This window comes from Sylvia atricapilla, chromosome 3 (genome assembly GCF_009819655.1).
Source record: "Sylvia atricapilla isolate bSylAtr1 chromosome 3, bSylAtr1.pri, whole genome shotgun sequence".
In the NCBI taxonomy this organism is placed as follows: Eukaryota; Metazoa; Chordata; class Aves; order Passeriformes; family Sylviidae; genus Sylvia; species Sylvia atricapilla.
The window spans coordinates 39,502,673-39,516,635 of record NC_089142.1 but is presented as its reverse complement, the minus strand read 5'-3'; the positions used below and the strand labels follow the sequence as shown (position 1 = coordinate 39,516,635).

The 13,963-nt window shown below is 36.3% G+C and overlaps 1 protein-coding gene across 1 annotated transcript in view; it reads left to right on the top strand.

The window, feature by feature from the left end:
- MMS22L (MMS22 like, DNA repair protein) overlaps positions 1 to 13,963 on the top strand; it is an 88,496-nt gene that overhangs the window by 21,926 nt on the left and 52,607 nt on the right. The window contains exons 11-14 of the mRNA XM_066315162.1: positions 2,578 to 2,640; positions 7,899 to 8,018; positions 8,252 to 8,472; positions 10,878 to 11,387. Coding sequence (XP_066171259.1) covers positions 2,578 to 2,640; positions 7,899 to 8,018; positions 8,252 to 8,472; positions 10,878 to 11,387 — 914 coding nt within the window. The remainder of the gene's footprint in view (positions 1 to 2,577; positions 2,641 to 7,898; positions 8,019 to 8,251; positions 8,473 to 10,877; positions 11,388 to 13,963) is intronic.

The window sequence follows — 13,963 nt, the reverse complement described above, 5'->3', positions numbered from 1 at the left end:
ATTTCACATACATGAAACCATATTTTTAAACTAGAAAATTTTGGACAGGTTTCTTAGAGACTGTTCTGAGGGATGTACAGTACGTGTCTCTTTCCATATTCCCCTGTTCAGGTCCCACTTGTCTCTTCTGAAAAGCAGGATTTGTATATTTAAAACTCAAATGGGACCTGATGAGAAAATTTGCTACTTCTGAACATTGCAGGGGTCAATTTCAATATCCTGTGGGCTAAGGAAATATAGCCAGAGTTACTTGGGGCTAAGAATTCTTGCCTTTGAATAGAATAATCTCAAATGACTACGTGGCAAGATATGCAAACATGGACTTCCAGCTAAGAAGCCTAATATGGCTTTTCCAGGTACGCAGCTGTTAGTCCTTGCAAAAGTTTCTTCCTGCAAACTCAGCTCAAGTTTTTGGTTTTAGCAGCACTTCCATGCACTGTGAGGTCTCCAGGTTCTGTTGATTTTTTATTTTTTTTTAGGACTCTCTAGGGGTAGAGGGAGGATGTTTTAAGACACACAGTTTGGAGTCAAAGATGTAAGTTCTTTGTATGCTTTGACAGGGGCAGATTGTAAACAATGGTTAACAGGTGCTGTGCCGTATTGCCAGTGCAGCAGGGGAATACTGTTGGCTATAAATCTATTGGGATTTGAATGAAGCAAGTCTGTTAAGATATAGATACAGTTGTAACTAAAAAGAGTGCAGCAGGTGGTTGGAGTCCTTCTTTCCTGAGTTCAGGCTGAACTTGGGTGCACTCTTGTAATCAATCCCACTTGGTGTCAGGAGTTTGCCCTACATTTACTCTGAGATCTTGTAAGGTGATCTGCATACTGCAAACAAGCTGCAGCTTTGGCAATAAACACCTGTTGTATAAAGCATGTGTCCTTGGTCTATGGTACTGCTAAAAACATGTTCTAAGCAGCTGATCCAAACATTCAGTGCTCCCATAGACATTTAGCCTACCTTTAATAGCTACTTGTTGCTGCCAAAACTTGCCTTTTAGCAGTTCCATAGCTTTACTTGAAATCTGCAGTAGGATGTTGCCAGTTTGTAGGTGTATTCACGTAACATGAGGCTCTAAAATACAGTCAAAAATCAGATGTGAATACCGTCCAGATCTGTCTGGAAATGCTGGTGGTTCACTTCCTGGATTTACCTGTTACTGAAGTGCTGCCTTTACTCCTTGGCTATCTGTTGATGCAATGTCCTCTCCTGGCACAATGCTAGTTCTGGCTTCATGATACTGAGCCTTTGGCTTAAATCCTGTTCACCACCCTAGGCATGGTATGTCTTCTGCTGTTCTGGCACAATTTTTGCCCCACAATGTTTGGCACAATGGCACAATGTTTGTCCCACAAACACAAGTACCAGAATAACTGAGCATTGGCATGTTATACAGCTGTGAGGAGAAAAGAAGAGCTGTCAGGATGAAGAAGCAGCAGTGGGAATTTCTTAACTGACACGAGTCAAGTTCCTGTGTCATGAAATCACAGCTTTAGTGTAACTTTCTGTAGCTCTGTCCTTTCATTTATATTTGTTCCATAAACAGTGTATGGACTGTGGCTTGCTTCCATTTGTCTTTCAGTTTTCTCTTTTTCTTGTGGTGCAAAAATGTCAAGTTACCAAGTAGTCAAATATTGTTGGATGAGTATTAATCATCTTTAAAATGATTGTTGGATGAGTATTAAGCATCTTTAAAATAATTAAAATTTTTAAATTATCTTGGTACTTTCTGAAATTCTGTGTGACACTGTCACCAAGCCACACCATTAACCAATTTAATCAGTAGCAGAGGAGTGTGGAACACAGTGGTGTTGCTGCTGGAAAGTAGTTATATTTCAATTACCAAAGCATAAAATGCTCTTTATTGTAAGTTCTAAGCTGAACTTTAAAGGACAGCTATCTGCAGAATAATATACAAGGCTTAACAGTTGTGGTGGGAACAAGTGTGGCAGGCAGTACTTCCATCAGGAAGTACTATATTCATACATCTGCTTATCTACAGAAGCTATATACATAGCTGAATGTAAGAGAGAATTGTTGAGTCTCCTGGAAGTGTAAGTATGTTGGCCTGGTTGCTCCCCTTTTTTTTTCCCCTGGGAAAATGGCCTTAGTTGCAGAGCCTTCTACCCTTTTCTTTCCCACCTTGCATAAATAGATGAAAAAAAAAAGGCAAGAAAATGTGCGATTGTACCTTTTCTTCCTTCTTAGCCCTTACAGCTTCCTTTTTACAGAACATTAAAGAAACTGTAGGGCATACTGCTTGGACTAATAAAAAATGCCTGAATGTTTTGCCTCTCCATTAAAAGTGAAGGTTGGGATTGCAAATGAGTCACTTAAAGTGGTTCAAGATGCATATTTTTTAATTTTTGCTTTTTATTAGCTTTCTGATGGCTAATTTTTAGGACAGAAATCAATTACATTTGTATAACAAAATGTTCTTTTTGGTGATGTCTGCAGTATTCTGTCATGAAATTAAATAATTCTGGAAATATTTTGCTTGCTTAACTTTCATGTTATTACATACCACTTCCTGTAAGGGATACAAATGCTATTTCATGTTGAAAATTATTTTTCAGAAACAGAAGGAACCCAATTGGAAATTTGTGGAAGAACTCCTCAAAAAATCCACTGATGCTCAAGTAAGTGTATAAAGGAAAGAATAATGAACAAGGAAAGTGTCAAGGATGCTTTCAGGAAAAGACAGTGCATGAAACAAAGTCCAACTAACAAGTGTATTTTTGGAGTTGTAGTGTTTTTATCACTGGTAAATGAACAACCTTGATGTAGCTGAACTATGACAGTGTACAGTTCCCTCCTTGTTAGCAGTTCCACTTGCTTTAAAGTGCTTGTGCTTGATGCTAAATTGTCAGATAAAGAAAAAAAGATAATTATCCTGGAAGGGTAGTATATGGCTTCTCAGACAAGATGTATTCAGAATAAGAACTGGATGCTTAGAAAATGTAAACCAGATACTGAATGTAAGGATATCAAGTTGAGGAGACATGATGAAGGAGATAGTCAGTTGCATTGAAAATTCAGCTATATCCTCATCACAGCAGGAAGGTGACTTGCCTTGCTGAGCAATTTGTCTTACAGGCTTGAATCAAGCTTATACTGATAAGGTTCTAGTTTCTGAGCACTCATTTCATACCTTATCATTTTTCTTTTTGCAGAACTGTTAATGCAGTGCTTCATGGCCCAGAGGTCAGAATTGACCTCCTTTTAATATGCTTTTAAATATGCTGTTCATCAAGTTTTTAAAATAAGTTGCATTGTAGCTCGGTAAATTTGTTCTGAAGTTGCATGGTACAAATTGCAAATGTTGCATTGGCAATGCCTGTAAAAATAATTTCTTTATGTATGTTTAAGACAAGAATAAATGTGTTTACTTTTTCATTTGGTCTATGAAATTTATTTTTTCATTTGGTAAGAAATTAAGAAAAATCCTGCAAAGTTCCATTGTTGAAAGCTGAAGGGGAATCAGTTATTTCAGTTTTTTTAATTATTGTAACTGTCTTGCTCATAGACCAGCAACAACTGTAGTTAAAGCTGGGCTATGGAACAATGCTTGTTACAACTTTTCAACAAAAAAGTATTTATGGCTGTTAAGAGAGTTGAAATGATAGCATGATTTTTCAGGTGTTCAATACTCTAAACATAAACTTTAATGCTTGCCTATGTAGTCTTTCATCTTAAAAGATAAAATCTGTTTGAATCACTTTACAGTATATGACCGAAAATATAAACTGCATATACATTAAAACCATAAGTGATGACATTACTTATTGGATGCTTACCATTCTGCAAGAGAAATTGGAGAGAATTAGATAACATGCATAAAAACTGAGTAGCTTATTAGCCACCTTGCTGTTTGCATCTTCTGTATGGCAACAACCTGAGACACAGTAAGAAGGCATTTGTAGTTAATGTTCTTTTCTTCAAAATTATCCCCTTTTCTTGTGTTTATTATTTTGAATAAAGATTACTTTGAAGTAGACTATATGTAAAATACACAGTATTTGATGCTTCTGTTAAAGAAATTATTGAACAGTAGACAGTTTAGAAAGGCAGCTAAGTAGCCAAGTTCAGAAGACTTGCATATTGAGCCAGTCATGACACAGTAATGTGAAGCAAATATGTGTTTTAATTTCCAAAGGCAACCACTGTTGGAATTAAAACAAACCCTCATTTGCTAAAGACATGGTTGTAGCTATTACCAACCATCTAAAGGGCCATCTAGTTTATTTCCTTTTTTATTTGTTCATTATTTTTTTCTTGCATTATGGAGTTAACTGTCCAAGGGAAGTGCTCCTTTAATTCCTATATGTGCATGCACAAGTGAATGTAGGACTTTATTGAAATATGCCCCCTGTCCCTGAACAGCAGCCTTCTTGACGGTGTCTAGGAGAGAGAATTCTTTTGCCAGTAGACTTGTCCATCTCTCTGTTGATCTGTCAGCTTCACGTGGCCACTCCTACCTTTTATCTTAGACTTTTGCGTCTCTTAAGTATTTTTGAGTCCAGAAAACGTAATAATGAGAAGTGCAATGAGATATCAAGAAGTCAATAATGAAATGGAATGTGGAAAAGTGGGGAAAAAAGCAAAAGTCATAATAGTACTCTTCGAATGAACAGCAGGACAGAACTGCTGATACTGCCTATTAACACTTGACATGACTTTGTTAGTTAATCCTATTTGAGCCATCCTTTTCAGCATATAGCCTATTGTCTACTAAAGTTGCACAGCAATAGCTGTGCAAAATAAATTAAAATAAATAATAGTGCTGAATCACTTGTTTGCTAGTGAGGGCAGGAGTTGGTAGTTAAAAACTTCATTTTTAGGTATATGGGAACTTAAAAACTAATAATATTTAGTACTGTGTTCGTCAACCTCAATCTTTTTGTGCTTGTTACTCACTTATTTCCCTATAGCTTGTAGACTGTACATGCTCAGAAGAATGCCAATTACACTGAATGGGGGGAAATGAAGAAGAAATCAAGTATATGTAGTTTTATGTGTTCAAAAGCATCTGAAAAAAGGTGCAGAACATACGTTTGTAAGCTAATTGATAATCCCTCTCCTACCAATGATTCTCTTCATGTGAGCTTTAAATTCTATGCTGTGAAAAGATAATTCAATAGGCACTGTTGCAGCTGTTGAGGGTAACAGACCATCATGAAGCAGCAAAAGCTGGAGTTAGCTTTAACATCCTTAGGACAGTGAAGTATTGGGATACAAAAACACCTAACCAGTGTTAAATCTGCAGCATTTTGGTAGTTTCAGTGATATGGTTGCATTTAGTGGTCCACATGCAGGCAGTAGAGCGCCTAAGGATTAATCTAAGATATGCTGGATTTTTGGTGTGATGAAGACCTCCAAAGGAAGGACATGCATGTCCACGTGAAGGTGGTCGAGGGGTGCCACAATGCCCTGTTCCAGATAGGAACTCCTTTAATATTCAGTCAGCCTGCTGCTGAGCAAGGGAAAGAGATGAATGTGCCGTCCATCTTACGGGATCAATAGTGATAGGAAGCAAAAGGACCCAGTGAAAAGTAATCATGGGTACCTGGGCAAGTGTAGTGTGCTTCTTCCTTTGATACATCCTTTCAACTTCAAACAGTTGACCAACAGCTGAGTTCTTCAGCCACAAATCATTCTCCTTTTAAATTCTAGATGAATAGGAGTTGAAGAAAATTGCTCATGGGAGTTTTTTCATAGTTCTATCACAAAAAAGGGCATTTTTTGGGAAGCTAGTCATATGAGGTGTTTCCCATCTTTTTTTGATTTTTTTTTTCCAAAAGAAGACAAAAAGCTGGTTTACAATTCCTTTTGTACTACAAACCAAAAATTGTTGTTCTAGTAATATTATCATAATTTTATTTGTCTACTAGGCAACATCAAACTGACTAAATTTATGGGTTGTCAGTATAAGAGGAATTTGTGTTTATGAAGTTTTCTTGTGAAAATCAAAAGCTTTTTAGTTCAGAAGAACTAATAGTCTGTCTTATTAGACTTCTCATTTTGGAAAAGAAATGCTTTGTGCCGTTTCATTTCTGCCTCAATTTTGTTATACTTTTGCTGTATTTTTTGTTTAATTTTACCTTAAGAGAGATAGAGAAGTATTTCTTGAGTTTCCAGGAAAAGCAATTTTGTTACTACAGTAGGAGGTCATAAGAGAAAAATGTTATGTTTAGATAGTACTATCATTTTGATAGTATCAGGTGTTCTTCCCTTCTGTGATAAATTAAAAACTGACTACCTCAAGAGTTCTGATACTATTTCCAGCAGTGAAAGAGACCATTTTAAGCAAAAGAGCAATGAGAGAATCCATTAATCCCAGGGATATTTGAAGCCTGGATAACTCTTTCATATTAAATTTGAGATAAAGCCTTCAGTGCTGTCTTGGTTTTGGAAACTGTTCTAAAGCTATTGTTGGACAGATAAATAATGGTTCAAATTGGAGCTGCTCAACTGCTGTGTTTATTGTTGAATTAATTTAACTGAAGCAGTCATTGTTGAATTAGGTCCTAGATGTAACCCTAGACTCAAAATACAACTTCAAGACCGCATTCCTTTTCTGAATGTTGTGTGTTTTGGTTTGTTTGTTTTGGTTTGGTTTGGGTTTTTTGCATCCTTTTAGCTGGGTAAATTCCTCTAGAGAAACAGACATCTTCAGCTGCAGTTTTTTTTGTTTTACAAGACTCCTGCTTTTATTCATTAAAAAAAATAGCAGCTGTTCTGTCGCTTATTTTTGGTGCAAGATGGTTGTTTTTGGGGAAGTCTATTGAATTAATAGTTATGTCATATATAAAAAAAATACTTGAGTATACCTTTCATCTGTAGGTATTTTTATTACATTTGAATTACTACTCTGGATGTTTTTAATGAGTCTTTACTGGAAAGTTGCTTTCCTATTTCATTGGGTTTTGTATCTTATTCATAATGTCTTTAATATATCATTTTCTGTGACAGCTGAAAATGTCTTTTCAACTTTCAAGTTGTTTTAGGAATGTACCACTTTAGAAGCCATATACCCTGCATTAATTGTCCATGAGAAGAGAAGGCAGATGTGGTTAGAAGCTACTGTAGGTGATTGCATAATTGTTTGCAATGTTGTGATAAAGTATAGCAAGTCAAGTTTTCCACGTGAATGTAGAGCCAGGTAGAGACAAGTTAATGAGTGAGACTCATTTGTGTGGCATTGAAAACAGGAAAAAACACCACTCAGAGACATAGCAAGTCATAAGAAATAGCACTGTAAGTCATAGCATCATGGAATGGCTTGGTTTGGAAAAGACCTTAAAGATCCTCTACTTCCCACACCCTTGCCATGGGGTAGAAGTGTTAGACTCAAGCATGTAAGAGACTACACTTAAGACAACTGCATGCAAGTTGGTCCATTAAACCACTTTTGCAGGCAGTGGAGAGAGTAAAGCACTTATAGGAATTAGCATCCTAAAGTAGATGCCTAAAATAGGCTGGGTTAAACACATTATTTTAGTCAGAGCATAGAGCTCTTAATATCCTATTTCCCGTAAAATTTCACTTTTGTCAGCAAAAGCTGGATGATAAGAATTGCACTTTCATTATCCCACAATTACAACGTAGATGCTTTACTGTGTTCAAATTGTTTAGTAATCTCTATTTTCTTTCCTATGGACCTTTTTAGAAGTCTTTTCTGACCTAGGTGACCGACATTCTATGATTCTGGGATCAACCAGCACTGGCTGTTTTGCAGGGTGCAATTGTCAGCTTTTGAGTTCATTGCTTGTATTAGCAGATTATTTACTCTGCAGTATATAATTTAAAATATCTTTTGTATTGGAACATTACTTTGAATAGTCTGGTAGTACTGGTTTTGTGTATCCTACAATTAATTTCTTACTTTCTTTTCAAGGCTGGTGTGCTAGAGGAACAGTTACGAATGCATCTTCAGTGCTGTTTGACTTTGTGTAGTTTCTGGGATTTGAACCTATCTGTTGTCACCATACTCTGGGATTATTACAGCAAGAATCTGGTAAGTAGATGAATATATAAAAATGTAGAATTGCGTGTAGACAGTCCTTGATTTTTGCCAAATAATTCTGATTTTCCTGTAGCCAAGCTTGATTGCTATACTTCTGTGAAACTATCTAGTCAATGGCAGGATCCTTAAATTTGCTGTTTGTTTAATGAGTGCATCTCACTGCCTTTGTAATATTGGCAGTTACTGTTATTTATAAAATTTTCTGTTTTCATCTATTCTTTTAGAACAGCTGCTTTACTGTTCCTTGGCTTGGTCTGAAGGATCTGGCATATATTAGTAAGACTTCTTTGTCAATGCTTGAGTTGGTGAAACGCTGCTGCTGCGAACAACAGATCCCTTCTCTGTACAACTCCAGCAACAGTTACTTCATTTTCCTCAGCATTTTGGCACGGATTATGAAAGAAGAGAACAATGGTGTGCATCCTTGGAAACAAATTAAAGGACGGTATGGATGCTATTTAGTTTCTCATTTTATAACAAGTGTAGTGGGTCAGGGGCCCTTCCAGCCTCATGAGAGGCAGAGGGCACTCTGCTCATGAAAAAGTAAAGGGGGTGAGACATCCAGGGTGACTCATAATTTGAAGAAACCAGTTGTTCTCTGAAGTTTCTGTTGCCAGCTGAGGCTGTAACTAGGTCCAAGAATCACCTTGGCATCTGTAGCATGGGATGATTTACCCCATCCCACTGGCCAGGAATTTGGTAGACTGGCAACCAGTGCAGTGGTACAGTCCAGTTGCCAGACAGATAATGTAATTTAAAGCACAGAAATTGTGTTTGAGCTGCAGGTAAGCCATGTGTTGTTCAAGAACATGCAGACCGACACTTGCTAGACCTGCATTTTCATTTAAATGTTTTATTTCTTTTCAGTGGTTTTGAAAATTTCTCATAGTAATTTTTTGAGGATTTTAATTTTTCACTTAATTTTGAAACATACTAATTAAACACAGTCAGTCATTATATGAAAAAAGCATAAAATATATGCTCTAACTGAAAGTCTTGGTGTTTTAGATGCTTACTGAACCCATGAGACTTTTCTTAGAGAAATGAAGAGAGCACTTGTAATGATTACTACAGACTTAAATTTTTTTCATGAGATAGAGAAAACAGAAATAGTTTTAGCTTTGAGTTTTGAGTTTTTTTAAAAGGATTTTATTAAGTATTAATATAATTAATTAAAACTTAGCTAAGTATTAGTAAGATCTTCATGTACAGAAGTAATAGACGTTAAAGAATTCCCTTGTGTATGCACACTTTACAAAGTTGTGGTTTTTTTCTTCCAGGAAAGAAAGGTTATCTTGGCTGTCAGAAAAGAACAATATGCCTAATGTCTATGTACACTCCAGAAGTTGCTATAGTCACTGAAGTTGGGATTTATAAATCTCTGAACTATGTAGAAACAAATATGTTGTTGAATTCTGTATCAGTGTTGTGTTTTTTTTTTTTTTTTTAATTTTAATTGGCTTACTCTGTTCTTACTGAAATGAAATTATATTTACATTTTTGTGCCCTTATAACTTGTTACTTTCCCTGACTTAAGAGGGGGAACAATAACACACAACACACAGTGCATCAGTCTGCTCAACCAGTTTTCTTCATTTCTACCTTGAAAAAATCAATTACACAAGTAGCAAAACTTAACAGCCTACAGCTATGATTTTGGAATGAACTCTGTTTTCAGCAGCTAACCAAGCATTAATTGACGCATGAAAAACATAAATGCCTGTCAGTAGTAATTTACTACTAAACAACATTAATTGGATTTGCTGTAATTTTTGGTGGCTAGATTTGATAACCTCAACATCACTTCCAACTATTTTCCAGGTGACAGAATAGGAAAACAGCACTTATGGATGTTTAACTACTGTAGGTGGAACTTATTTTAAAGTAAAAGTGAAGGATATACCCAAAGTTTTAAACACAAAAATGAAAAAGTTACGCTGTTTTCATCTTACTCCTCTGTTAGCGGAATGGTGATTTTTAAATAAAAGTCGACATCCAAGCAAAGGTCCCAGAAAAGATCTCTTTGTATAAGCTTTTTCCTTTTTGCCAATCACTTTAAAGTTTCAAAGTCACAGTGCTTGTCACCATCAGCTGTGTATGAATTGAATATTGTCCTGTAAGCAGTGCAGATAAGGTTTCCTAACATCGTCCTGCCCAGAGAGAGGTTTTCTGTCCAAATGCCTCAGTCCCTCCATTTTCTTTCAAACCTGTCCATACTGTAGGTGTGCAGCACAAGTTGATACAGACTTTGGCAAAGCACTGTGGATAAAAGGAATTTTCTATCAGAAATCTTCCTTTTACTGCAGTGATGGTTTGGTGGGTGAGACTTTGATCATTGCAGCTGCAGCACTGGCAGAAACCAGTAGCTGATTTCCATGTGGAAATGAAGAAGTTTCCAGGAAAGAAGTTGGTGTACAGGAATGGTTTGCTGTTGCAAAGAGATGCTACGTGACAGCTTCCTTTCCTAGGAGTCCTCATGGGCTAAACTTGATTGATTTGAAGGCACCTTGTGCGGGACATCCATCACAGACAGAGTAGAGAGTCTACTCATAGCATTGTGCTCGGCTTGGTACTAGAGGCTAGATAAGGGGGAAAGGTTAGGCTGCACCTCTGATTGGAAACAGTGTGTGCTTTAAATCAAAGGCAGAAACTGAAAGAGCATGTTTGTTCCAGTAGCCGTAAGAGTAATGAGAAAAAAAGAGTATTTAAAATTTAAGGGTTACTGGAAGTGGATAACCATAAATTAAGCCCATAAAAATGCAGTTTTAGTCACTCAAGATAGAAAATTGCATACTTTAAAAAACTTTTAAAGTCCTTACTGGTTTTTTTAAATTTGTTTTTCTAATGCAGAATTTATTCCAAGTTCCATCGGAAAAGAATGCAGGAGTTGACAGAAGTGGGGCTGCAGAACTTTTTTAACCTATTCCTCATGCTGGCAATTGTTGTGGAGACAGAAGATATAGTGAGTCGGGTGTTGGATCTTTTGGATTTCCTGACTCCATCCTCCATCACCGCGTCTCGGAGAGCTCTCCTCTGGAGAGGTCATTTTGCTTTCCTTTTAATTTATGTTGAGAAGAATATGGACATTAATGCCCTGGCTGAAAAAATCTCAAATGCTTTCTGTGAGAAGGCAAAGGAGTTTTTAGTAACCAAAAATGACTACACACAGAGACAAAATCTCTGGACTCTGCTATCAACCTACATTGATGGTGTCCAGGAAGTGTTTGAGACCAGCTGCTACTTGAGTCTTTCTGAGGAAAAGTTGCTAAATGATGGCTTTACTATGCTGCTGCCTGCATGTCGAGGAGCTGAGCTGAGCATGGTCCTGAATTTTCTTCAGGTTGTTCTAGCCAGACTTCGGTAAGTTATTTATTTAAGTTGTGGATATAGAGTAGCATTTTGTTTTAGGGTTACACTGCAATTCCTATTTTTTTTTTAACTGAAATTGAGTACATGGAAAGGTAAAGCTCTGAAGGGCTGTGAATGATATGTTAAATTTCAAAATCCACCAGTACTTCAGTGCATATAGAATCTTTGAAATGTTTCTTTACTATTTCAGGAGATTACGTTTGACATCGTGATGTTTTGTTATAAATTAGTGTCGCTTTAGAAAGTCATCCAGTTGTTTCTGTTTCAGATAATATCTCTTCTTTTGGTACAGGAAACTTGGAAATTATTGTCTGTGTTATTTACATTAATTGGGGGAGGTGGTTTTTTTTTGGTTTTGTTTCTTCATTGAATGTATTCTCATTTTCAGACTTTCCATTCTATTTTTTTTTCTTTTACCAAGGTTGCATTCAAATATAGAGTTATGGAGATTTAAATACTTGTCTGGGGTTCGATAGGAAGGAAGGAAATCATATTTTGCCACTTTCAAGCAGTTTTGCTTTGATGTACTAGTTCATTTTTCAACATCCACAGTGCCCTTCAATAAGCATATTTTTTTGTCTACTGATGCCTTTGAGAAGCAGTCCTTCAGTTTGAAGCCCAAACTGCTTTTTTTTTTTTCATAAGATATTAAGAAGCAGCTATTGATCTGCCATTACTTCAAATGTGCAAGACTGAAATATGTGTAAAGAGCTGTGGAAGAGTGCATAATAGGAATACTGAGGCCCATATGCAAGATCTCTCTTTAACTAGGTTCTTTGTTATTGTCTAGTAGTTTGACTGCAGCTGTCAATAGCTTATAGATCCAAAGACAACTGTTTTTCAGGCAGTCTTTTGAAAAAAGATGAAGCACAAAACTAAGTTTAGTTGATTTATTATTTATTATTTCAGTTCAACTGAATGTATTTTCTGGAATAAATTGGAGACTTCAAATATACTTTGACATTTTCTCTATTACCTAATACACAGTATTTGTTGTGTTGTTTTTAAAGATGAAGTAGGGATAAATTTGAGACTGGTGAAAAAATTGCCTATTTTATAACTCGGCATTATTTTTAAGCTTTCCAGGGCTGGGGGTTATGTGGCCCTCTTGTAACACAGAGAAGAGGGCATGGAAGTTCAATCTAGACTTCTCAGGTCATCACAGACAAGGTACAGGACAGTATTAGTACGCTTTCTTACAAGAAGTAGTTCTGCTGAAATATTTGAATTACGAACAAGCTCAAATAGTAATTGGTACGAGTGAGATTTTTAGAGCCTTACTTTTAATATTTATTTATTTCAGTTTCTGTATTTACACGTTTGGTTACTGTTACCAGCCTATTTATCCCATCTACAGAGGAACTAAGTTCCTTAACACTTCGATCTTCGAGCTGTATAGAACAGGAAAATGTTAATGATTTTCCTGCTTGGACAGATGCACTGAAAATGGTCAGTCCTCTGTTACCATGCAAATAAAACGACATTAATACCATGTTTTTTTGGTTCGGAAGATATGGATGACTTTGTGCTAACCAGATGCTAAAGTGTTACTGAAGTGACCAGAGTGATTAGGCCTTGTCTGCTGTCAAACTCAGAAAAGGATGAAATGCTTGTTTTTAAAATCCAGACTGATATAAGATAGTAGGCCTTTCATAAATATAAAGTTTTGTGTACACTGCACTCTTAATAATTTTGTAACTGTATGATGTGGAATTTAGAGGTAGGAAGGAAGGGAGAGCACCAATTAAAGAGACAAGCTGCTCCCTCTAGGCTGTTAGATAATAATAACTTCATATGTTACTTTCTGCTAACCCCTGATGATGGTTCACAGGAGCATTTCCTATTGCTGATTAAGTAGCATTATAAAAATACTTACTTGGTTGTGTTAACTAAGTGCCTCAAGATTTAAAGCTCATGATGTCAGATAGTTTTCGCAGTCCCCTTAAACATATCTTGTTGGATTACTGGAATCTCATTCCAGGTTTCCCAGTTGTTTTTATTTGAGGATACTGTAAAAAAAAATTCTAGTCTTTTATTGTCAGAGTGAGGTGTAGCCAAAAGCTCTTCTTTAATTATAGCTATTCGCGCTGCTGTGGTTAAGGGTCTGTCAGCATTTCCATTATAAACCCTTATTTTCAAGGGTTTGTAACAGCAGTAAAAACTTGCTCTGGGCTAAAAGTTGGCAAACAAGGATTTGAAAGTGCGCTTGTTTTCTTTCTTTCTTTTTTCTTAAAAGACATCTGAAAAGAGACCCCACCTTCACTGTTTTTACACTATACTGCTTTAAAATATCCCTTTCCAGCTTTTTCTTGTATTTTTCTTGTCTGTCAGAAAAGTACTCGTAGCTTTTGATTTTTGTGTTTACCTATGGTTAAACTATTTAAAATAAGGTTTCTTATACCACTTTTTTTATTGGTTGTTACAATTATGATTATTTGGGGATCCATATGTTTAAATAGAACTATGTCTTGGCAGGAGAAGTCATTTTTATCAGTTTTTGATACATGGTGAGTGAGTAATTGGAATCAATTCTCAGATACTTGCTGGCACTTGCAAGTATCTGATCT